At 37.3% G+C, this 26653-nt stretch overlaps 1 protein-coding gene across 5 annotated transcripts in view; it reads left to right on the top strand.

Moving 5' to 3' along the window:
- Positions 1–26653, top strand: part of CHD9 (chromodomain helicase DNA binding protein 9) — a 182984-nt gene that overhangs the window by 126806 nt on the left and 29525 nt on the right. For all 5 annotated transcript variants that reach the window (XM_040982716.1, XM_040982714.1, XM_040982715.1 and 2 more), the window contains 10 exons: positions 1938–2105; positions 2715–2894; positions 7737–7847; positions 12574–12770; positions 13110–13309; positions 16966–17125; positions 17860–17949; positions 24322–24425; positions 24918–25035; positions 25562–25619. In XM_040982716.1, coding sequence (XP_040838650.1) covers positions 1938–2105; positions 2715–2894; positions 7737–7847; positions 12574–12770; positions 13110–13309; positions 16966–17125; positions 17860–17949; positions 24322–24425; positions 24918–25035; positions 25562–25619 — 1386 coding nt within the window. The remainder of the gene's footprint in view (positions 1–1937; positions 2106–2714; positions 2895–7736; positions 7848–12573; positions 12771–13109; positions 13310–16965; positions 17126–17859; positions 17950–24321; positions 24426–24917; positions 25036–25561; positions 25620–26653) is intronic.

Below are 26653 nucleotides of genomic sequence, written 5' to 3'. Positions count from 1 at the left end.
GTTCAGACTCAAAAACAGACTGGGGCAGACATTTGGACTAGTGAGTCCAAGGGGCTGGCTGGGCAACTGCATTGCATGTCAAAGAGGATGGGTGGGAGTCTGAGCTCTACTCCCATTCCTACTTCCTGCTAATGTGTTCCCTGTGAGGTGGCAGATGATGGAATAAGTGGCTGGTTCTCTGTCCCCTGAATTTAGTTCCCACCTCCTAGCTTAGTCTTTGCCTAGCCACTGTGGGCATGTCCAGAGTGACCCACAGGATAAGTGTTCTCTTTGTGTTCCTCAAAGTAAAAAAATTAAAAGGGGGGGAGAAATTACTTATCTACTGCAAACTTGAGGGATCTAAGCTTTGTGAATTCAGGATTTTAATCCCTTAAATATAAGATTTTGCTTATCCTAATTTCATCTTCTAATCGTTATACAATACAATATACATGGACTAGAGGTATAATATTAGTGTTTTTATAAAATAATTAGAAAATGAAGGCATTTTGTACATTATAACTATACCTGGACATCATACACAAAATAGGAATAGTGTTAGAGTGATCAAAGATGATCAAAATTTACAGAAAATAAGCACCTAGGGGGGAGAGAAGAGAGAGTAGAGTATAATAGAAATTTCTTTTTTTGTGTGATACCAAATAAAATAAATTGTTATGCAAAATATTCCATGGTTAATAAAGATAATAATTAAATTATTTATTCAACTAAGTAATCTACTTCACAATAACAAAGGTTTGTCTGAAAGTGTTGGACTAAACCAAGGACCAATTCCTTCTTTAGAATACCAATTGGTTATATTACAGAGTGACATAGGATCCATCACACATTTTGTTTTTCATAATTCTTTAAAAATGTAAGAGCCAAGGCTAGACTTGGTCCTTAGATCATAGTTCTGCAATCCCTATGATAAGCCCAAATTATAAGTATTTACCTTTGGAATGTGTGTTTATGCTTAAACCTGCCCAGAGTTCATGTGAATTTCTAAACGTTAATTAAAATCAAACAGTAAACTCATGTTTTGTAGAACCTTAAGAGAACTAGAAAAACTACTAAACTCCCTAGTCTCTTCTTCCTAATTAGTTTTTCCTTGTAGTCTAATTTTTACAGCTAAGGAAAATTTTGCCTCCTGCTTTATCCAGACCTACAGTCGTGTTGCTCATTTGTAATTCTTTCCAGGCAGCACAAAGTAGATACAAGTAGAAAGGAAAGGATGTCAACACAGAACATGCTGTCAGTATCATCTATAAACTTAAAGCAGTCATTTATTATTTATTATTATTTATTAACGTGAAGGTCTTTGCTCACTACAGAGAAAGACAATAAATTCTTTAGATTTAGGACCTTTATTTCTCATATGAACTATAAACTTAAGGGAACCTACAAAACTGCATTATGGAAAATTTTTGAAAAGCTGATAAGGAATTGATATAAATTCTGAAGCTCTCACATATTCTCTAAGAGCTTTACTTCTAAGATATACATATTAAATAATTAGTCTCATGCCATTTAAATAAAGTTTAGACCTACAAAGGTGTTGTTAAATTTCTCCCCTCACAATTATCTCTTTTAAATAAAATGTATTGAAAAGATTGTTGATTATAATGTAGAAAAAATTCAGAAATTTTGGGTTGAATATAAGGCTTTAAAAGTTGAGTTGTCTTCAACTAAAAGATCTATTTGCCAGTTGTTCTTTGAAAAGTTGTATCAAGCATATGTGTGTTTAAACAGTAACCCTTAATGAATTTATCTTTCTGAAAGACAAGCCTGCTGAATGTGTGATCATTTCTCATCCTAGAAAGTTCTGAGTGACTTTTAGAAAAAGGTACATGTGTAAGCTTTCTTAGATTTTTCTCATATTTTCACTCCACATATATCATCTATTGCTAAATGCTTGTGAAAAAATTTATATACATAACTTTTCAATTTTTCAATAGGCTCAAGCGCGTTGCCACAGAATCGGTCAAAACAAAGCAGTTAAAGTCTACAGACTAGTAACTCGTAATTCATATGAGAGAGAGATGTTTGACCGAGCCAGTCTGAAACTGGGCCTGGATAAGGCTGTGCTACAGAGCATGAGTGGAAGAGAAAGTAATGTTGGTGGTGTAAGTTTATCTGGTTTTTTCACAATTTTTTTGGCATTTAATTTTAACTCAAATATTGTGTCATTTAATTTAGATCTATACTGAGCACTAAATAAACTTTGTTTTATCATATCAGAAGAGAACTGTTTAATCAGTAGTTTTGAATCCTCTTCAGTGCCTATGGATTCAGAGACTGTGTTTTCAAAACACAGATTCTCTGATATATTTGTAAGTATCTTTTATGTAATGGCATAAGAAAGCAGAGTTTGTGAAAATTCCTGTTATTTGTATAAGCAGTATCTCAAGTTATCTTTTTCCCCCAAACATCCAACTATTAGAATTGGCTTTGTCTTGTTTTTAGCATTTGTTTCTCCTCAAGATTCCCACCTGATAAAACCCTAGTTCCAAAAATTTGGACTGATTACCTGGTTCAGGTGTATTTTAATAAGACATTTCAGCAGTTGGGTAGTTTTATTTTGAAAAATTATTTTATTTTTTGAGCAAAAAAGTCAACAACTTCAATAAATTACTTCGCTTAATTCTTTATTCTGTGGATCCTAAACATACTTCTTCCCACACATCCTTTTGGGAGTGTTTAAACCATTATTACCAAAATTGTTTTCTTCCTAGATTCAGCAGCTTTCCAAAAAGGAAATAGAAGACCTGCTTCGAAGAGGTGCTTATGGTGCTATCATGGAGGAAGAAGATGAGGGCTCTAAGTTCTGTGAAGAGGATATTGACCAGATATTACTACGGCGCACAAAAACGATTACAATTGAATCAGAAGGACGTGGGTCAACATTTGCCAAGGTAATACTGCGTGCTGGCTTATAAACATAGCCGCGATATCTGTCTCACATTTCTCTCTCACTCTCCCCCTTTCAAATAAAATGAAAATAAAGGATAAAAGTAAAATAAAAAGTGTAGAACAAAAGACTTTGAGTTGTTTAATTTGCAGAACAATAATCTGATTCATGCTGCAAATGTATTACTCACTGGTATGTGGATCCTGCTGTTTTTCTCCTAGTGACTGTCATAAGATGATGTTTTTCACCATTTCAAAATACTCGTTGGGGTTAATTCTCGCCTAATGATTAAGCCACCATTTGGGTTGCCTGCATCCTTGGTCAGAGTGCTGGGTTGCAGTCCTAGTTCCCCTCCCAACCGCAGACACTTGCTGATGGACACCTTGGCAGGCAGCAGCTGGATCACTGTCACCCCTGCAGGACGTGTGGATTGGCTTCTCAACTCCCAGCTGTTAGCCCTAGCTGTTGAGAGCGTCTGAAAAATAAACCAGCAGATGGAGGCACTCTGTTTCACTGCCTGTCAAATACATGAGAAAGTTTTAAATAATCGCTTTATAAAATAATTAAAATCTTCCCTTAAAAACAATTTTTAAAATTTAGTGATTGATGGAACACACTTATAAAAATAATTTTTAAGAAACTAGAATTTCTGGACAGTGAGATGTCAGACTTTCTGCATGGTCCAGGCCTGCAATGAAGGAATCGTGACTAGATATGAACTGTACTGCTGCAACAATATGGGGGGAGGGTTTTTTGGAGGGTTTGGGGGAATCCCAGAGCTTATGAAACTGTGTCATAAAATGAAATTTAAAAAAAAGAAGAAACTAGGATTTAATAATTGGAAATCAATAAATCTGTACTTGATGACATCTTCCCCCAATAGGCATTTCGTTTCTGTATTATCATAATCCTTGATAAACACTTAAGTTATCTTGAAAATACTCTTAATTAACAATAGCATCTCTTTTTAAAGAAAGATTTACTGATTTCTAAGGAAAAGTTAGAAAAAGCAAGAGACAAAGTTTTTTTCCATCTGCTGGTTCACTCCCCATTTGTCCACGATGGCCAGTGTTGTGCCTTGTTAAAGCCAGGAGCCTGAAATTCCATCCAGGTTGCCCACTTGGATTACAGGGATGCGATCTCTAGGACCGTTCTCTACTGCTTTCCCAGGCACATTAGCAGGGAGCTGAATACAAAGTGAAACAGCTGGGTCTTGAACCTAGTGCTCATGAGATCCTGGCATTGCATTCGCTGAATTAGCCCAACAATAGCATCTGGAATTATTGGGAATTAAGAGGCCAGTAGTGAAATCATTTGCAAGGTGCATACAACATATGTGTGAGGAGCAGGTGTTCAGCACACTGGTTAAGAAGTTGCTTGGGGGCCTACAGTGCCAGCATCCCAAGGTCTCAGATCCCTGGTTACTCCACTTGTGATCCAGCTCCCTGCTAAAACATGGTAGAAAGCAGCAGATGTTCATGCTTGTCACACTGGTTAGGAAGTGCTTGGGTCCATGCACACACATGGGAGACCCAGAGGAAGCTCCCAGCTCCTGGCTTTGGCTTGGACCAGCCATTTGGGAAGTGAGCTACCAGATAAATATATCTCTTTCCTGTTTCTCTCTCTCTCTTCTTCTTCTTTCACTTATTCACTCACTCTGTCTTCTGCCAATCATACCTTAATAAATAAAATCTTCAAAAAGGAATTTGAAATAATTTTTATTTGAAAAATAAAATTTGTCATAACAAATGCTTCAAAGTGTAATTGTCAGGGAATTCCTGGCAAATTATTTCACTTACCAATTGCTATCTGTTAGTATAAGATTTATCGTCCAGTGTAGCATGGTATTTTTATTCTATATTGTTTCCTTTCAGTGACTTCTTAGTTTTGATGGCCTTTGATGTTATTCTATAATTCATGCAAAACCAGTATTAACTTATTAGATCGATTGTTGAGAGACATGTATCAGTGAAGCAGGTGTAATATAAGACCTACCAACCCCATCAGTGAACTTTACCGTGATAGTAAAAATGAGTGACCGTATGCTACTGACTGCTTGAATGCATATATCCTCAGTTATGACAAATTCACTTCTACCTTACCAAGTAAAACCTATTTGTAATTAAGAAACTGCTTAATTCCGTGGTTAGTTCTGTCCGTATGCCGTGGCGTAGCTGCTTGAGCCTCCTGCAGGGCCAGCATCCTGTATAGGCTATTCTGATTCTGTTCCAGCTGCTGGTAATGTGCTTGGAAAAGCATCAGAGGATGGCACAAGTGATTGGGGCCATGTAGCCATGTGAGAGACTTGAGTCTGGGCTCCTGGCTTCAAAGTGGCCAACCTCCTGCCATTGAGGTCATTTGGAGCGTGAACCAACAGATGGAAGATCTCTCTCTCTCTCTCTCTCTCTTTGTCTTTCTGTAATTCTGCCATTCAAATAAAAGTTTTAAATCCTTTGATGAAATGTTATACATCTTTTTCCATTTTCTTAAACTTGTTTATTTGACAGGTAGATATAGAAAAAACACTTCATCTGCTGGTTCATTCCCCAAGTGCCTGCAGTGACTCATACTGAAAGCTGAACTCAATGCAGGTGTCCCCTGTGAGTGGCATGAACCCAACTACTACTTAAGTCATCATCTCTGCCATCCCCTGGCTTATTTTAGCAAGAAGCTGGAGTCAGAGATCAAACTCAGGAACTCCACTGTGGGGCCTGAGAATCCCAAAGTCTCAACTACTGTGCTAACCACCTGCCCCCTTATAATCACTTTTATACAGATGATGATGGCTGTCTCATTTTGTCTTACCCAGCTAGTTAATCTTTATTCTTTCTTATGAGATGTATTTTTAATAATACATGGTTCCTTATGAATTTTCCCATTCTGTTATCTTATTGCTACTATAACAAATTATAGTAAAAATTTTGTGACTTAAAACAACAGATTTGTTAGTTCTAGATGTCAGAAGTCAGATGTGGTTTTATAGGGGTAAAATCAAGGTAATATCAGGACTGGTTCATTCTGGAGGCTCCAGGCAGGAATCTGTTTCTTATCTCTTCCAGTTCCTTAGATTGCGTGCACTCCTTGGCTTGTGGCCACAGTACTCCAGTTGCTGCTTGTCGTCATATCCTTTTCCTCCTGTATAGTCAATGCTCCCTCTGTCTCCTTCTCGTAAGCATGCTTGGTTACAGTTAGAGCCTACCGGGGATAATATAAACTCATTCCTCCATTTCAAGCTCTTTAATCACATCTGCAAAGTCCCTTCTAACCCTGTAAGACAGCACTTGCAACATTTGAACCTTTAGGGACATTATTCAGCCTACCATGTTCACCATTTCCAAGAAGTAAAAATGTACTTTTCTTTTTTAATTCCCTAGTAAACAAGTATTAAGCAAAAAAAAAAATTCAAATTTATTTTATTAGAAGCTTTTATTCACGTCACCTGTTTTATAAATATGCCAGCAAAATGTACATAAACACGTATAAGATCTAACATCTGCATTATGCAAGCGTCTTAATAATAGCCCAGCCTCAGAACAGAGCCAATAGAGTAAGTTTGCTTAATGTGAATTGAATCCCTCATACAGATCAAAATATCCCTTAACAGAAAAACGTTATCATTATCATTAAGCATGCCAAAATTCAAAAATCTGAAAGCCATTGTGATTTTTGAATGCCCTGGGTTTCAAATTTTGGGTTTAGGTATGGTGAGCTCTTGCATGCTTTTCACTTATGATCCTTGGTTACTACTTCATCCATCTTCCATATTTTTTAAACAAGTCCCAGGTAATCTGTCATCGCCTGTTGCATCACCAACAATAACACCTCTCTGATTTTTGTTAACAAAACCACAAGTGTGATCACACTCAAGTTAAGATTAAGTAAAAATTCCTCAGCATTCCGTGATACTGTGTAGTGTTCCAAATTCCATTTATCTTAAACGTCATGTTTGATTTATTTGCTTTTAGCAGTTTACCTTTCTAATGTGTGGTTTTCTCCATTTTTTAATTCTCTCACAGTGGTTTTTAATGAATATTTTCTCTTTCGTGTGTATCCCAAATAATTGGGCATTATCTTAAAGCCATTTACCAACTACATTCTTTGAAAATCATTTTATGAGTTTACATGCATATCCAAATCTTTTTCTTTCTGAATAAGCATTGCTACCACTGCTTCTTTCTTTTTGGTAAAGCACATAGATGACATTTTTTTGTGGTACATCTAATTTTAGTGTTATTTAATAATCTGTAAGTTATGGGGCTGAAATGTATTATCTAAGATTTCTTCCAGATGAAATGTTTCCAGTTTCTGTAATAAGAAAATAAGTCACTTAAGGTTTGCTTTATTCTACTGTACTTTCTGTGTTTTCACAGTTAAATAGCGTTTTTAATGAAAGAAGAGCTTTCAACATACAATGGTTCATGTTTATTTCCCTACACTGTATTGCCTTTCTCTAGGAGAGATAGCCATCTGAGACATGCATGGAAACACAGTAGAAGTGTGCCAAAAAATTATAGCAGGCAGGTTTTCAGATACTTATTCTAACATGATTGCTTACTATTCATATAGTCTTTTCAGAAAACATCTCTCTTCTGTGTAATTTCCTTGCCAAAAAAAGAATTCTTACTTACCAAAAGTGAAATAACCAACAGTAATAACCTTATTTGCTCCTTATTTGTACCTTGGTGGCATTAAGCCTTTCTCTTGAGTGATGTTGTCAAATTTCTGGATTTGAAAAAGCCTTTGAATTGTATGCCGAATTCAAATTCTACACATACAATGTATAAGTAAATGTTTTCCCCCCTCTGAGCTTCAAAATCATCTAAAAAGCTGCTCCTGTGCATTTCAGGCAAGTTTTGTGGCGTCTGGAAACCGGACAGATATTTCCTTAGATGATCCCAACTTCTGGCAGAAGTGGGCTAAAAAGGCAGAAATAGATATAGATTCCATCAGTGGCAGAGTAAGTATTTCTTTCTGTCTAAATTTCCTCTGGTACACTTTTGGCAAAACTGTCATGTTTCAAGCTGTTCAGTTTTGAAATAAACTTTTGCATATGTAAGTTGAGGTAAGGTGATATATTGTTTATATACCATGTCAAATACTGCTTCAATTTAATAATTATTCTGTCTGTCCTGATGGATTGTTGCAAAGAAAGTTTGCTTTTGGTTGTAATTTACATTATTGTAATTATAATGTATTTTTTAAATTGTTTATTTTTTGTTGGAAAGTCATATATACAGAGAGGACAAGAGACAGAGAGGAAGATCTTCCGTCCGATCATTCACTCCCCAAGTGACCACAATGACTGGAGCTGAGTGAGTTCGAAGCCAGGATCCCAGAACCTCTTGGTGTGTCCCATGCAGGAGCAGGATCCCAAGGCTTTGGGATGTCCTCTACTGCTTTCCCAGGCCACAAGCAGGGAGCTGAATGGGCTGCCAGAATATGAACCGGCACCCATATGGCATCCCAGCGCGTGCAAGGAGAGGACTTTAGCTGCTAGGCTACAGTGCTAAGATCCTGTCATGGATTTTATATGGGTTCCAATCATGAGTGTTTTTGCTATTTGCTCTTTCACTATTTTCTTGGTATTAGAACCCTCTAAAAATGATCCAGTAAAATATGGAGACAGAAAAGAAATTAAGAAAGTGTGATTTTAAACTATTTTCTTCTGATTTCCCTTACAGCTCAGGAAATACCAAAAAGCTAAATTAGAATTCATCAAACATAATTATAGTATATCTATTTAGCATGAACTGTTCACTTATCTGAATAAGTCTAAAGCAATCAGTGTTTGTGACTGCTAACATTTAAATGATTAAAAGGACTTGTATATGAAACATTGCTGTATGGAATTCCTTTGACAAGTGCTTCAGTTGTAAATCCTTACTGTTAGGAATAACACCATTTCCAACCTTAATCATTATTGCTTGATATGTCTTGGAAGTATACACAATTATGTTTGAGAGAAGTAAATTTTGATAGGTACTTATGAAAAATAATTACTTGTATATGACGTTTTCATATACCTAAAAAGTCAGTGAAATTTGGGCCCGGTACAGTAGCCTAGGGGCTAAAGTCTTCACCTTCTGCGTGCCAGGATCCCATATGGGCACTGGTTCAGGTCCCCAGCAGTCCCACTTCCCATCTTTGTGGCCTGGGAAAGCAGTGGAGGACGGCCCAAGGCCTTGGGACCCTGTGCTCACATGGGAGACCTGGAAGAAGCTCCTAGCTTTGGATCAGCTCAGCTGCAGCCTTTGCAGCAACTTGGGAAGTGAATCAGCAGACAGAAGTTCTTCCTCTCTGACTCTCCTCCTCTCTGTAAATCTGACTTTGCAATAAAAATAAAAAAGTCTTGAAAGAAAAAGTCAGTGGAATGTGCAAAAACACTGTAAAATTTACAAATGAGCTCCGTGAGTTAACTGCAAAGAAGGTAAGTGTTCTGTTCAGGCTGCATAGCCTCAGTACTGTCAGAAATAGATAAACAAGCAAGCCATCTTTTCACAGTAGGAAACACATACAGAACCCAGAGTGTTTATGAGTTCTGTAACCTGGAATGTGGGTGAGAAGTTTGTCATGTAGAATGGGAAAATTGTATTGTAACATCATAATAGTTTATAGTCATAGAAGTTAGAACTCAGGAAAGCAAATCCTTTTTTCGAATAGCTAGACAAATTGGGCTTAAAATTGCCTTGGTAGTCTATTTAACACTGGCTCGATCCTCTGCCCTGCATCACAAAGAATGGATAATACTCATGCAACATACTGATGATTCATAAAGCAGAAATTATATATCCATGTTTTCTTCACATTAAAAGAACTTCTTAATAGGTAGTTAAATAATATTTAAAACATTATCTGATTTTCCAACAGTATATATTGATCACACACATACTTGCAGGCATCATTACTATGTTATAGATAAGTTGAACAAAACACAACCATCAACCATCTGCTTCTCTGGAGCTTGCATTCTGGTTAGTGAGAACAGCAGTCAACACGCACGTGACGGAGTGAAGGAAAGAAAACAATCAAGTGATTGATGTAGAAGGAGCAAAGACTGAGTAAAATGATTAAGGGATACCACTGTGAGCTGACATTTGTAGTGAGGCTTGAGTATGGAAAAAAGTGTCGATTTAAGGTGAAGAGTTTTTGAGGCAAGGAGGCTGGCATTGAATCATTCATTGAGTGGTGTGTTTAGAAACGACAGGACATTTTGGCAGAATGTAGTGCGTGATAATAGGTGAGATCAGAAACTGTAGACATGGATCAGGACAACAGGACCTTTCAGATAATCTGATGACAAGATTTTATCAATAAATCTTAGTACACATACGGTCATTTAATATTGTGTAATATTTTGTAATTTCTATTTAAGTAAAATTTTTGAAAACAAAACACAATGAAGACATGTTCAAGTATCAAAATATATTAATATATTATAAAATAACAGTAATTAATTTAGTATGCTATTGATAGATATAAAACAAAGCTAAGGATAGAAAAGGTCAACTTTAATTTAGAAATAGTATTAGAGAAAAAGCAAAAAGTGATTTGAATATCAAGTTATTAAAGGACCTACGCAGTATACCAAATAAACACTGGTTTGTAGTAAAATGTTTTTATATATTTTTAATGAAAGCATGAAATGTAAAAGAAACTAAATTTTTTGTAAAATATATTGTGGATAAAAGTAAATTGGAAAGGAAATGATTTGTATATTCAGTTACATAAAGTTTTAAAGTAACGTAAAAGTTAAATTGCTTTGGAGCAAGTGCCATGGTACAGGATGTTAAACTTGCACTCTGGATCCCAGTATCCCATATTGCAATGCCCACTCTAGTCCTGCCTGCTCTGCTTCCCGTTAAGCTCCCTGCTAATTCCCCTGTCTGGGAGGCAGCAGATGATGCCTCAAGGACTTGTTCCTGCCACACAGGTGGGGGATCCAGCTGGAATTCCTGGCCTGTGGCTTTAGCATGGCCCATCCTGGGCTTTTGAGGACTTCTAGGAAATGGAAGATGTGTATGTAACTTTACTTTCAGGTGAATTAATCTCTTTCTTAAAAAGAAAGTCAGTTTTTTTTTTAAATGAAAAGCTAATGTAATCTAGTAAGACAGTTGTCAAATCTCAAACTATTATGTGAAAAAGACATTTGAAAATTTACTCAAGAAAAATGCAGTTATTTTTTAAAGACACTGGGAAAAGAGGAGGGAGACCATTCTTTCCTACAAAAGAGTTCCAATTCGTAAACACAGGAAACATCAAGAACACACAAAATTACCATTAATCCACTATAGTAATAATTGTAACAGACAAAATTCATCAATGAATCCTAAAACAAGTAGATGAAAATTTAAGGAAAAAGAGAATCTGTATGAATTCTTGTGTGTGGCTTTCAAAATAGTGATTACTTTCAAAAAAGAAACTATACAGGGAAAAAATCTTGACAGAAGTTCACATTTCCTGTAATAAGATATAATGGCGTCATGTACACCTTCAGATACACCTGCTGTGTCTGTGTGCCCAGGCCGGACCGTGAGGTCTGGTCCCTACTTCCTCTCTCACTCTGTTCCTTTCTGCATGGCCCTTGACTACTTCCTAATCATCTGATGCCACTTCAGGCCCCTTGATCTTTGCTCTTTCTATAATACTAACTCCTCTCTGACTGCCTGGCAAACCACTTCCAACTCCTCAGGAACTCTTCTCTAGTAGATTTAACTGAGTCCCTTTGGCTACATTCTATGTCGTAGAATATTTTATCCTAAAGAGTGTTTCAGTGGTACACTCACTGTGGATTCTTAATGGACAGGAGTTATCTAAATATCTACAATTCCGGTTGCTTTGAAGAAATTAAACCTAGCTGAAAATAATGACATACACTTACTACTATGGTTTTTGCATATTGGTATAACTCCTTAGAAAGCATTGACACCTCTCTATATGTGTAGAATATTGATAACCTTTGATTAATGTTTTCATCCCTGGATATTTCTTTTATATATAATTTATTTTTTTACATACATGTAGCATAAACTTAGATAACAAAGATTTACTTTAGCATTATTTATTGCAAAATTTGAAAATAATTGGATTATGCAAAGAAAATTATGAGATAGAAGCTCAGCTAATAATCCATGTTACATACAGGTGTTTGACCTCACTGTTAAAGGTGCCTGCAGCCTGTATCAAGGTGCCTGAATTTGATATCAAGATCCACTCCTGAATCCTGAATCCAGGATTCCTACTAATACAGGAGGTAGCTATGGTGATGGCCAGAGCACTTGGCTCCCTGCAACCTACACAGGAGACACGGATCGAGTTTCCAACCCTGACTTAAGTCCCTAATTAATGGATGAGAATTCTTTGTCTCTGCCTCTCAGATAACAACAATTTTAAATACATGTGTTTCATAATTACAGAAATATAGTTATTTTTTGTAATAAAGAAATGGATTATTACCAGGCCCATAAAACTTTACAAAATATAAAATTAATTTTATGTGTCTGGCAATAAGATTTTTAAGCAAATGTTTTTAAATGTTGATCTGGTAGATTGTTGAAATTGTTAGTAAACTCTTTGGTTTTGGTTTTCTATAATTGTGTTTGTGCACTGTAGAAGGTGAAAATGTGAAACATTGTTTTAAGCAAAAACTAAAAAGAATATCAAATAATAGCTGTTAAATTTTACAGAACAGCTTGGTTATTGACACCCCAAGAATCCGAAAGCAAACGAGACCCTTCAGTGCCACAAAAGCTGAATTGGCTGAGTTATCGGAGGCAGAAAGTGAAGGAGAGGAAAAGCCCAAGCTCAGGAGACCCTGCGACCGGTCCAACGGCTATGGGAGAACCGAGTGCTTTAGGGTGGAGAAGAACCTGCTGGTCTACGGGTAAAATACTGTTGTCATGTTTGAGTAGTCCAGTGGAGAGTCTCAGGAACTTAATTAAAATGTGTTTTTCTTTTCTTCTTTTCTTTTTTTTAATTAAGTTTTGAATTTTATGGTACAATTTGAGAACAGAGTTAGGGAGGATTCCCAGACTGAAATGTGTTTTCAAGTACCTGCAATTCTGTGTTTAACGTTTGCTTAATAGAATGATGGGATAGATATACTTAAGTATTTAAATAGATATGTCAGCATTCTTATTTTCAATTTTTTATCTTGTGATACTGAGTGGATAATGATTTGCTCCGGAATTAAATCATGTCACACTATGTCTCTCTTAACCAGGTGGGGCCGATGGAGGGAAATTCTGTCTCATGGCCGTTTTAAAAGGCAGCTCAATGAGCATGATGTAGAAATAATTTGCCGCGCCCTCTTAGCATATTGCCTTGTTCATTACCGAGGAGATGAGAAAATTAAGGGTTTCATATGGGACCTTATTACTCCAACTGAAGACGGGCAGACACGAGAATTACAAAATCATCTAGGTAATAATATTATTTTACAGTATATTTTTAGTTATGTGATACTTAACATTTGTTTCTATTGAAATTTTAAGACATTACAGAGAATATTAAGGAATCTTAACTTCTGTTTGCAAGTTCCTGCTTTAAGAAATACTGTACTTTGAGTTTGTTGCATTTTACACAATAGGTAAATTGTAAACCAAATAGGTTTCAAGTTACAAATCAACTCTTAACCCAGCAGTTTGTCTCAGATGTTTTGTTTGTTTTTGTGATTTGTTTATTTTGTGACTGGGCGTGACTCAACAGGCTGATCCTCCACCCTCAAGCACCAGCATCTCATTTAGATGCCAGTTCCTGTTCCAGCTGCTCTACCTCCAATCCAGTTCCCCACTTACGTGCTAAGAAAGCGACAGAGGATGGTCCAAGTCTTTGGGACCCAGAGGAAGACCCTGGCTCCATCCTTCTGATTGGGTCAGCTCTGGCCTTTTGCCACCATCTGGGAAAGCAACAGTGGATGAAGAATCTATCTCTCCTTCTATTGATATTTCTGCCTTTAAAATAAAAACAAAGAAATCTTAAACTAATTTCCTGGAAGTACAGAGAAGCAAAGGGAAGATCTTGAATGCACTGGTTCACTCACTGAGTGCCCACGTCCTCGAGGGCTGGAACATGTGGATTACTCCTGTGCAGTTGCTGGTGTGAATGGTGCTGCTGCAGTGACCATCTTCTGGCTAGCCTGACTCTGGGCCTCTTGAGATCCTTCTGTTTAGGGAAGGCCCATGACAGCATGACCTCAGCTTCTTGCTCTTTGCTCACTCACACTTGGTCACTCTCTAATGATTTTTCTGTTTTTAAATAAACAGTATCCCTTATCCCACAAAGCTCCTGGCTACCACCTAGAACAATCCTTTCCTTTCCCTACTATTGATGGAAACAAAAATAGATTAGTGGTTAATAACTTGAATGAGAGAGCTGAATCTTAAGATCCGCCTTCAGTAAGGCAAGAATCAAACTGATTTCTTTCACAGATTTTCCTAATGAAACGGAATTTTTAATGTCAGGATCCTCAGTAAGTCAGTATGAAAGGATCAAGGCTTTAAAATAAAGCTATGTAACTGACAGTCAAAATGCTAAGCATTTCAATTCCATATAATCAGACAGAAAACAGAAAGCTTATTTCCTAGATGGAGGGGTAGCAGGGGTGGAGGAGATTTTCTGTCTGTTATTTCACTCTCTGGATGGCAGCATCACCAGAGCTGGGCCCAGCTGAAGGCAGGAGCTTCCTCCAGGTCTCCTGGAGGGGTGGTAGGCACCAAGGCACTAATGCCTACCTGTACTGCTTTTCCCACGCATGAGTTGGGAGACAGAAATGGAACACAATGCTGACCCCAGATCTGTCATTCTTAAACATGAAGAAATCAACCATGCATTATCAAACCTATAAGAAAGGTCTTTGTAAAATGATAATAATAAGAAGAAGTAAAATTTAAAAAAAGAGAAAGGTCTTTGACATGAAAACAAATTGTTAAAAGGAACTTGGAGGAAACAAGGATGACAAACGAAAAACACCAATTAATCTTTGACAGGAGAACTGATGATAATCCAGGGGAAATTTCTGGTATATCAGCAAATGTTGTTGGGACAATTAGATGGCAGCCAGCAGAGGTAAGAAACAAGACCCCCTTATCTGTCACCTCATACAAAAATCGGCTCTAAATGGATCAAGGAACTCCATCTACACCAAGAAACCATCCGACTATTAGAGGAAAATGTAGGAAGCACTCTTCAGGATATAAGAATTGGAAAAGTCTTGTTAGAAAAATCGTTCAAAGCATAGGCCTCAAAGCCAAAATGAACAAATGAGACTACATAAAACTAAAAAGCTTTTATACCGTAAAGAAAACAATCATAAAAGCGAAGAAGCAACCAACAGAATGTGAGAAAATCTTTGCACACTACACAACTGATACCATTATTTACAAAGAGCTTCAGAAACTCAGTGATAGCAAAACAAACAATCCTGTGAAGAAATGGACGAAGGAAATGAACATTTTTTAAAAGAACAAATTCAAATGGCTAACAGACATGAAAAATGCTCAGACTCTCTAGGTGTTTGAGAAATACAAATGAAAACCACACTGAAGTTCCACCTAACTCCAGTGAGAATGGTCTGCAGTCAAAACTTTTAACAACACCTGCTGGCATAGATATGTGAACAAAGGTACCCTTCATTCTTGGTGGGAGTGTACACTAGTACAACCACTATGGAAGTCAGTATCGACAGTGCTAAGAGAACTGAAAATAGACCTGCCGTATGACCCAGCTATCCCACTTGTTGGAATATATCCAAAGGAAATGAGATCTGCATTTGAGAATGGGATCTGTAATTGTGTATTTGCAGCAGTACACTCTATAATAGCAAAGACATGGAAACAACTCAGATGCCCTCAAGAGGAGTGGATAGAGACTGGTACTTCTCCATGGAATACTTACTCAGCCATTAAAAAGGATGAAATTCTACCATTTGCAACCAAATGGTCCCAACTAGAGACCATCGAGTTCAGTGAAAGAAGTCAGTCCCCAAAGGAAGGATGTCGTGTGTTCTCTGTTATAAAGCAACTTCCTTGCAAAATACAAGACCAATAGCCCTTTTAATACTATTTTTTGCTGCATCTAATGGGCCTTGATATTTTTGTTTTTATTTTCATTTCGTCAAAATAGTGTTTTTTTTCTCTTACTTGTCACAGACTCAAAGACCCTACAGCAGCAGCATTTTCTCCAAGAAAGTTTTCGATTTTCGTTTCTTCAGCAACACATGAGTCATTCAGTAGCATGTTATTAACTTCATGGCGTTGTAAATTTTGTACTTTTCCTGTTGATTTTTTTTTTATGGCTTCTCATTTAAGAGAATGTATAGTAACTGTGTAATAGAGACACATATGCAGATGTAAAGATACACTGCAGTGTACATCTCTATTTCCCAATCAAAAATGGACTTCCAATGAAACTGTTAAATATATCTTGACAATAGGATGCTGAACTTTGCCATTGTCCAAACCTGGAATGTCAGGATACATTTAAATGGTAAAATGATAAACTTATGATTGTTTAGGAAGGACTGTGCTGTTATAATAATTAGGGGAAATCATTTGGGCAGGGGGAAGGGATATTGAAAATTTGTAAGAGAAATCCCGGAGTCAATGGAGCTGTATCATTTAAACAAAAAAACTGAGCATGCTTGGAATATTTGAATTTAAAAAGTAGAGTATATTTTTGAGTTATATCACAACAGAAATCTCAAGAAATTAAAAAAAATGTAGCCATCTTGAACAGGCACCTAAATGACTAATCTAATCATTAATCTGATAAATGGATGTTGAAAAGCAAGGTAATACCACATACAAGGTAACTGGGGAAGTTAATCCTTGTTTTTATACTTGGAAATTGTTATCCATTATGTAACAAAAAGTAATTATTTTGAGATAACATTGTTAAGTATTTGGGAGGGAATTTTGTGTAAACCATCACATTGGGTCATTGTTACCAGTAGTATTTTAAAGTTGTGTATAACCTGTACAGTCAAAGTCTCCAAAATTACTTGGATTGAGGGAGTTTTTTAGCTTTCAGATTTTTATATAAACTATTCCTTATTTTACATATCCTTGTCATCCTAACAGGCCTGTCAGCTCCTGTACCCAGGGGTCGAAAAGGAAAAAAAGTAAAGACACAAACAAGTTCTTTTGATATACAAAAAGCAGAATGGCTTCGAAAATATAACCCTGAGCAGCTACTTCAAGATGAAGGCTACAAAAAGCATATAAAACACCACTGTAATAAGTAGGTAGTAGGAGGGATATTTTTAACACTGCGCTTTAACCCTTTACCTTTCTAAATTTATTCACAGTCTTTTGAGAACAGAAGCAGCTCAGTCCACGACCAGTCCTAATCTTAATCTTCCATGATATCTCTCGAAGAATAATAGTACCTCTTGTGTCACCATTTTCACCAACAGATACATCACAGTGGCCTTTTCATGAACTCACAACTTTTTTTAATAGATAAGAGATCCATCATTCTTATAATAAAAATCATTATTTCAACTCATTAAACACACACTAAATGTCAGATCGAACTTAAAATGGTAAAGGTACAAATGTCCAATAAGTATAAGCAAATGTCTAATTTCATTTACAATTGAATAAGGAATACAGCTTAAAGCAACAAGGCACATTTTTCACTTATCTAATTGACAAAAGTATTGAGAACATTGATATAACTCAATGCCAAGAAAAGTGAAACTTGAAGTAAGCAGGTGGTCTCATTGGCACATAGTACTGGCAAGAGCATTCATAACTTTTTTTTTTTCCAACTCATTGTATCATACTTGGAGTTTAGAATCAATAATTGTGAAGATATTAAAGGAAACTTTTATCTATTTGATAATAACAAGACTTATCTAATCATAAATAATGATTTCATATTAAAAGTGTTTCAGATTCCTTTATGATTTTAAAATGTTTTGGTGATTAATATTTTTCCACCTTTTGAATTGGTATTTTCCTTATTTCCAGGGTTTTGCTTCGTGTGAGAATGTTGTATTATTTAAAGCAAGAAGTCATTGGAAGTGAGTGTCAGAAGGTGTTTGATGGAGTTGATGCAAGGTAAATCAAGTAATGTATTAATTTTTTTAGTAACATCGTGATCCAAAAACTATATGACCAAAAAATTGTATTTTAGTTGTCTCCTTAATGAAATTCACAAGAATTCTCATATTCTCAATTCACAAGAAAATCTCAGAGTACTTGATTGAAGTCCTGGCTGTCATGCTTCCAGTCCAGCTTTCTGCTAAGGCTCTCGGGTTCCTGAATCCAAACAGGAGAACCAGGATGAGGTTCTGGCTCTCACTGCCTGTAACAGAAGCCCAGTGCTCCACTTGCTATTCTCAGCAACTGATACTCTGTTCATTTGTAGAAAAAGAGTAAGCAAGCCAACAAACTAGATTTCTTTCAGTTTCATACCACCAACACTTTGTTTTTTCCACATGTTCTTCTTCCTTCTTTTTATCATGCATGAGGTCTAATGGCAGTTGACATCTGTATCCACAGTTCGTCTGAAACCTGATGGCTCAGTTCCTTGATCTTAATCTACAGTCATTTTTTCTTTTTTAAGTAAGAGAGGTAAGTTGGTTGGTAGTTAGACTGGCTGACTGACTGACTTGAAAGAATGATTTCATATCTGCTAGTTTACTTCTCAAGTACCCTCGTTAATTAGGATTGGGCCACACTGAAGCCAGTTCCCAGAAACTGCCCACTTCTGCCATGTAGGCAACGGGAAGCCGAGTTCTTGGACCATCGTCTGCTGCCCTCCCAGGCCAACTAAAGCAGAAAGCTCTAGTGCCATGACCCAACTTAACCCAGCATACCACAGTGCCTGCCCCAGTCATGTTTTTTTTTTCCTGATCACATTCACTTGGTGATAGACTTGATTTAGCCAATATCCAGAGCACCACTACTTGTTTTTTTTTTTTTTATCAGCATCTCCTTATATACAATTCATTTAATTTGGAAGCCTCTTGTCGTAACTTTCTAATCTCATCCAGATGTCCCCACATTTTACCACTTATTCAGTAGCCATCACCATTTTGATGTCCCCTCTTTTCTCATTATTCAAAGGTAGTTTCTAAAGTCATGCACTCATTAACCAGGTTAATTAACTCCCTTGCCCTCCCTTTTTTTACTGCATACCAGTGACAACCCCAACTCAAACCCAAATACCCATTTCCTTCGTGCCTGTGTTAGGGTCCAAAATTGCCCCTCTGTTGTGTAGCAAAGAATCAGACGTGGATGCAATCAGCAAGCAGAGTTTATTGAGCTGGCTAGCCAGGGTCAGGCTCCTCACACGGACACGCAGGACCGGTGGATGAAGCAAGACCCCGAGCTAGGAACAAGCCAGATCCTTATAGGCCAGTTTGGCTATTTATGACAAGACAAAACTATTCTAAGCTAAGGAGTTACAGATGCAAAGCAATAGGTAACATATGTGTGAAATACAGACCATGGGCTATTTTATTTTCACCCTTATTAGGGCCACTGACCCTTACTTACAGCCTGAGCCTGGGTGTGGGGGACCAGGGGCTCTTGCTCTTACTCTTATCAGTGCCTGCAAAAGACCCACTGACCCTCACAGCCTAAGCCTGGGAGTGTGGCCCAAGTTATTTGTAGAAACTTCTCCTTTTTACTTTAAATTTAAGTTGCTTTTGACTTACTCAAACCACTTCTAATATGTAGACCTTTTAACATTTTGGTTGCCTCTAACACCTGTACCTCTAAGTAGATAAAATCAATGTTTATTTACCTGGCTGTTGTGGTAGAGTGCACATTAGCATTTGAATACCAGAACAAGTCCTCGCTGCTCCACTTCTGATCCAGCTCCCTGATGTTGTGCACCTGGGAAAGCCACAGGGACAGCCCAGGTGCTAGGGGCTCTGATCTCACATGGGAAACACAGAAGAAACGCCTGCCTGCCTGCCTGCCGGCTTGAGTCTAGTCTAACCTGGTTGTTATAACCATTTGGGGAGTGAACCAGCAGATGGAAGAAGTCTCCTCCTCTCCTTCTCTCTGTAGCTCTGCCTTCCAAATATAAAATGAAAACTTTTTTTTTTAAATTTCAGAGCTTAAAAAAATTATGGGCATAAATCTCAAAAGAGATAAACACTGTACCAAGTAGCATTGCTTTCCTAGTTAAGAGAACTGTTTCTGTGTCTTATCGTTCTTTTCTGCCCTCTCCAATAATGAACTTACTGCATACTTAAAAGAAAAATAGACATAGATAAGAGCTACTTTCAGTTCTACTTGCACATGTGTCTTCCTATTATTCTTTTAAGGATATATTATATATAACTGCCTTGCTAAGACATTCTGTACCATAGAACTTGCCTCTTCCTGACCCCCCCCACCCTTTTTTTTAAGATTTATTTATTGTTGGAAAGTCAGAGAGGGGGAAAGGCAGAGAGTAAGATCTTCCATCTGCTGATTCACTTCCCAAATGGCAGCAACAACCAGAGCTGAGCCAATCCGAAGGCAGGAGCCAGGAGCCTCTTCCAGATCTCCCACGCAGGTGCAGGGTCCCAAGGCTTTGGGTCGTCCTCGATTTCTTTCCCAAGCAATAAACAGGGAGCTGAATGGGAAGTGGGGCCGCCAGGATTATAACTGGTGCTCATATGGGATCCCAGTGTGTGCAAGAAGAGGACTTTAGATGCTAGGCTACTGTGCCAAACCCTCTACCTGACCCTTTAACATTGTTCCTATGGTAATTCCTTTTCTTTCATGCTATTTTTTCCTACTTTACTGGACATTTTTCCCTGACATGTATCTGTACCTTAACATCATTTACTTTAAAAAGCAAGGAACAGAAACTCCCTTAATATGTATTCTGCCACTCCATTTGTTTCACACCTCTTTTACAATAACTTCTTTGCATTTTGATTCCAGTTCATCTTGTCTCATCGCAGTGGTCTTTACCATGTCCACTAGCTTACACTGTGATCAGTCATTTATATAGGTATCCATGCTGCAGCACTTGGAAGTCACGTAAAGTGTCACTTGTCTTGTAGGCATTTCACTGACGCTTTGCACTCTTTCCTTTTCATTCTCCTTTCCTCTTACTGCCTTAATAGATCTCTAAGTATTGAATTCATCAAGAATTTAGCCCTTGGCTCTCTTATATGTGCTTATACTTACTCGTACAGTTTCCTCATACCTAGTCGTATTTATAAAATGATAAATTTACATATTCATTCTAGGTGCTTTTCGCCTAAATTTGAAGGTATAAGTCCACTATCTCCTACCATGTTCACTTAAAAGCCAAATCGACATCCTGAACTTCCTACTGACTTCCAAATGTTTCTCCGTATTTCCTGTTTCCTCTTCCCACATACAAATCTTGTTCCTTTTAGTAAGTGTAAATTGTTCTGGTGTTATTCCAGATTCCTCCCTAGCTCTTATCCCCAGGCAAACCTCTTATCCAGATGAAAAGGAAAGTGTCACACCTGATCCTGTGTCACTATCTCTGCTGTGATTATCTTCAGGCTTTTGCCCTGGGCGCCTAGATAAACATAGGGACCTGCCCTGCTGGTCTGCTGCTGTTTCCGTTGCTCCAAGGCTCACTTCTGGTCCAGATGCTGTTTTTTTCAGATCACTCACAGAATAATTCCTCAGGCAATTTGTCTCTCAACTCAGAGTATTTCTGTCTGGGAAAGGCCTTCTTTGCCTAGCACAGATAAAATGCCTTACCAGTCACTTGCTGTTTATTCATTATGCCCATTACTGTGGGAAAATTCTGCTTATTTATGTTTGCCTTTTCTGCCTTGCATTGCAGTTAGAACTACTTGAGGATAAGCATACCATCCATTTTACTGGTCATTGTGTTCACCTGAAAGTCTGGGACATATTAGGTTACTCAGTAAATATTTAATAATTGATGACTACTTTACCTTGACCTGTCTGTGTTCAACAGTTTGGAATTTCCCAAGGACTGTTTCCGTGGCTCATCCCCACACCTTCCTCTCCAGTTAATTTTCCCTTCTGACTTCGTATTTGAATTTAACATGTTTGCGTCTCCATCACCTTAGAGTACCCACACACACAGTAGAAGCTTAACGATTTCTGATCCAATAGTTGTCAAACTTTTGTATTTCTTACTGTTTTTCATTTAACAGTAAAAATTTTTTTTATATAAAAACTTATTTATTTGAAATGCAGAGTTATAGAGAGAAGGAAGAGATTAGCCATCCTGAGTTATTCCCCTCATGGCCCCAACAGCCAGGGTTAGACCAGCAGCCAAGAGCTTCCTCCAGGTCTCCCATGTGAGGGGCAAGGACCCAAGCACACAGGGCCATCCTCCTCTCTTCCTTTCCCAGGCCATCGCAGGTAGCTAGATCAGAAGAAGGGCAGCCAGATGTCTTTCTAACCCCTGTGTCTTCTGAACGTCAAATTCGCATTTTTCAGTTTGCCATAATTAATTACTCTCTCCTAGGCTTTTGTGTGCCTTCTGGGTCACTTCCTTTCCAATTTTCCTCCATTCTCCCTCTTTTTCTCAGCTGACATTCACTCAATTTTTTGATCTCTGAAGTCCTTGTTTAGCACACACCCATAATATGCTTTCTTTGCAATAGCACTCATTATACAGTGTTATATGTACCTCTTTACAAAGGCCAGCGTATGTCTGTTTTAATTCATTATTCCCATTTGCTGCCTGTAATCAATATTGCTTAAATATTTAGAGTGAATGAAATAGTCTTATAATGTTAAAGTTTTATGCAGAACGTGGCACATGATGTGTGGTGTTAAAAATGGAAATCAGCAATAGGTGTTCATCCACATTATTATATTATTTGCCCTAGTAATTCGCTAATAACGAGCATGCATGCAACACTTATATTTTAGCCATGCTTTTCCCTCTTTACCAACAGGAAAACGGGGCCTTTCAGATGATACTCAGTGTTTTGAATTTCAGTGCCACCTTGTGGTTGGCAAGTGCAATTCTTTTGCCCACTTTTTCCTGTCACTGGTGTAGTTTTGTCTTTTCCTAAATGTTTATTTGATACTTCTTTTCACCTACTTAAATGGCAGTCGGAAAGAGGAGGTATCTTCCAGCTGCTTGTTCTCTACCCAAATGTACATCACAACCAGGGCTGGGTCAGACCAAAGCCAGGAGCATGCAGTTCCATCCAGGTTGGCTACGTGTGTGACAGTGGCCACAGCGCTTGAATTGACCCCCTCCTAGGAGGCACTGACAAGAATAATGGATTGACAAGAGTATTTGGAACTTAAACCAGTATTCCAATGCAGAGTGGGTGTCCACAAAGTGCTGGCTTAACCTGCTGGGCCGTAGCATCACACCTCACCCTTTCCATCTTCTGTTAATGCTTTGTTTAATCCTAATTAGATACTTGATCATAAATAAATTTTTCCTTTAACTGTGTTTCTCTTCATCCTTTTTTTTTTTTGCCGTTTCATTAGAAAATCGTTTTATGCTTTCCTCTGCTTTTCTATGGAAAGATAAAGAGTTATTTCAATTGTTAGTATTTTTCATGTCTTTGTCATTGCCATTCTCTTTGTTTCTACTATAGAAAGACTTACTTTGTAGGTCTGTTAAAGATTTATGTATTTATTTGAAAAACAGAGTTACAGAGACAGAAAGAGAGATATAAGTAAGTTCCAAGTGGCTGTATAGCCAGGACACGACCAGGCTCAAGCCAAGACTAGCGGCTTCTTCCTGGTGTCCTAAGTCAAGACTAGGGCCATTCCCTGAATTCCCAGGGTGTTAGCAGGGTGCTGGATCCAAAGTGGAATGGCGGGACTCAGATCAGTGCCAGTGTCGTACTGCTTGAGCAGTCTTGAGAGTTCTGAGATATTGCTGCCATCATTGCGCCAGGGCTGAGAAAATCTTCCTGGGGTCTATTATCTGGCCAGGTCTATTCCGTGTATCTACTGGATATTATCATTTTGTAATTAAAATATATACATTTAGCATAAAAATAATACATCAAATGATTCAATTGAATTATGAATTAAAAAAATTTCCAATTTCACTGTGATTTTCTTGGCAGGTAGTAGTCTAGAAAAGACTTAAGTTCTGCTGTTAAAGCAATTCATTTACTTTTTTTGGGCTTCAGTCTATTTGTATCCAAAGCGAAATACTTGAAGCAGGTGACTTTTGCCAGGTTTTTTTCTAGCATAGACTATTTTCTGATAGAACCCCGTTAATACCATAAGTACAAGAGATCAGTAGAAATTATATGATTCCTTATTAGAATGGCTGAAACTCAGCATGTTGTTGAGCTTAATAATGTTAGTTAACTTTATGGCATCTGTGTTATCATGCCAGGTTCTAATTTTAATTGGTGGTAGTTTGCAAAATTAATAAAAATCTAAACCCCTTGAAAAATAAGCTACAGTGTTTTAAAAGCTAGGCAGAATTCTGTTTGCTTTTGACTTGCTTATAACCATCCACAATATCTTTTTATTTTTAAGTGACATTGATGTTTGGGTACCTGAACCAGATCACTCAGAAGTTCCTGCTGAGTGGTGGGACTTTGACGCTGATAAGTCCCTCCTTATTGGTGTTTTTAAACATGGTAAGTAAGAAATAAGGCAGGTGGATGGGGTCCTCTTCTCCACATATTGTAATTCAGCTCATTGATTTATTGATTCTTATTTATTAATTCTTAATTTATTGAACTTTATTTTAGTAATGCCCACACTATGTAAACTGCGTTAAAATAGACTACTGAGCTGTGTTACTGAATTTCTCAGCGGAGAGGAACATGGGTGACCTGAACCTCCTAGATATAAATTTTGTATAGCTTTTATCTCACAGGAAGACTGCATGTGAAATATGTGTGTCTGCATTCAGATTTTCCTATTAACTATTACACCAAGTTTTTATCTGCATATTATTATATCATGCAGTGTTTATGCTAATGTATAGAAAAGATACTTTTGAGCTGTATCATCTTAATATATGGTCCCTTTAGTCCTTGAGTATCACAACACAGTGAAGCATGCTTCTATTTATATATTTTTGTTCTTTTCATCTTTTATACTTTTATAATTGGTGATGCTTTCAGGTTACGAAAAATACAACACTATCCGAGCAGACCCAGCATTATGCTTCTTGGAAAGAGTGGGAAAACCTGATGACAAAGCCGTGGCTGCTGAGCAGAGAGCAAATGATTACATGGATGGGTAGGTGCATTTCAGAGTCCTGAGCACTCCACGCATCTCTGTTCGACGTCTGAATGTTCTGTCAGTAGTGTTTATCTCTAAGTAACATAGCCAAACGATGACTGGAGTTTATGCCCTAGAAGAGCTACTAATATTCTAATAAGTTAACACTTATCCGATAGAACTGAACTAGTACAAGGGCAAGAGGGAGGCTGAAAGGGAAGAATATTATAAATTTAGAGAAATATGGTATTATCTGTTATCCTAGTTATAAAGCCAGGCACAAAGGGAAGGGAGAAAGCATGTTGAAGTTAATAGCAGTACATTTAAAAGTGAACTTGGGTTGAAATGGATGGGAACTAGCTTTTTTTGTCAGTTGCCGTAAGGTAGGTTTTTGGTGTGAATTAGTCTACTGTGGCTAGACAACAATCTGACCCTTAAAAACTCTGACACTAAAAAATCCTAACAAGACTCAAGTTTGTTTTGTTCTATCCAGAGAAATGTTAAGTTTGTTACGATAAGTATAATATTTGTTTGTATTTTGCAGGGATGTGGAAGACCCAGAATACAAACCTGCTCCAGCCATCTTTAAAGATGATATAGAGGTATATGATACATCTTTTAAAAGCTCAATTTAAATATTCCTTGGTTTCTTTTGATTACCATTCTTTTGCATTTTTCCACTCACATGTTTTCATTTTACATGATTTTTTGTCCTTCAAAAGGTTAAAACTCAGTGATCACCACGGGTTGACAAACATCACAAAAATAAGCATTTAAATGTTTACCTGCTCTCTCCAGCTTACACGATGGAGGCTCATTTGGACATGTGGATGGAATGAGACTTACCCACGTGCTTCTTAGAATTCAGAAATATCCAGGGTCAAAGTCCCAGTGCAGAGTGAGAGCTAGATACTAAACTTACACAACAGGAAATAGAAATTGCACCTACATGCATGTTTCTAGTAGTGGTAGGGCACAGAGGAATTCTTAAGCTCATAGTTCTGCATGCTCTATTTACAGGTTGATAAAAAGAAGAATGAAAATCAAAAACTAGTCTATGATATGACAATATTATGTTTAAAAAAAAAGAGGAATTCCTAATTAGAACTTGTAGTTTATGAGCAATGTTAAAGAACAAGCAAGTTTTTCTCATCATTGTCTCTGGGTAGGAAACAATACTGTCGTCCCTGAGAATTTACAGTCAGAGGCCAACCTGCTGTTTATGGTTGGATTTTCTTTATTCACTTGAGTGACCCAGGAAACCTCAGTGTCATTTACTTGGATATTTACCGGATTATCTAGTACGCTGAGCAAAACAACCTCAAATACTACACTAATCGTGCAAGTGAAGCCTTCCATAAAGGGAAGTCAAGTCCAAATGTCAGAATATGTGAGCGACAATTTACAGCGAGTAGATTGAGCATACAACAAAGAACTTAGGATAGTACATCTATTGAAGTAGAATATAATTTTTAAGTGGCTAAAAAAAAAACCACTGACAAAAGAAAGACTTTTTAAGAATTATGTGTGTGTATAAATTTAAAATTAGGAAATGCAGTTACTCATATTTAAACCTTAATAAATAGGTTAACCACCTGCTGGAACTTAGACAAAACAAATGAGAGAAGAAATTACA

Source organism: Ochotona curzoniae, unplaced genomic scaffold, assembly GCF_017591425.1.
Source record: "Ochotona curzoniae isolate NIBS_2020 unplaced genomic scaffold, NIBS_Ocur_1.0 contig_3622, whole genome shotgun sequence".
NCBI classification, from domain to species: Eukaryota; Metazoa; Chordata; class Mammalia; order Lagomorpha; family Ochotonidae; genus Ochotona; species Ochotona curzoniae.
This window is presented reverse-complemented; position numbering and strand designations above follow the sequence as displayed.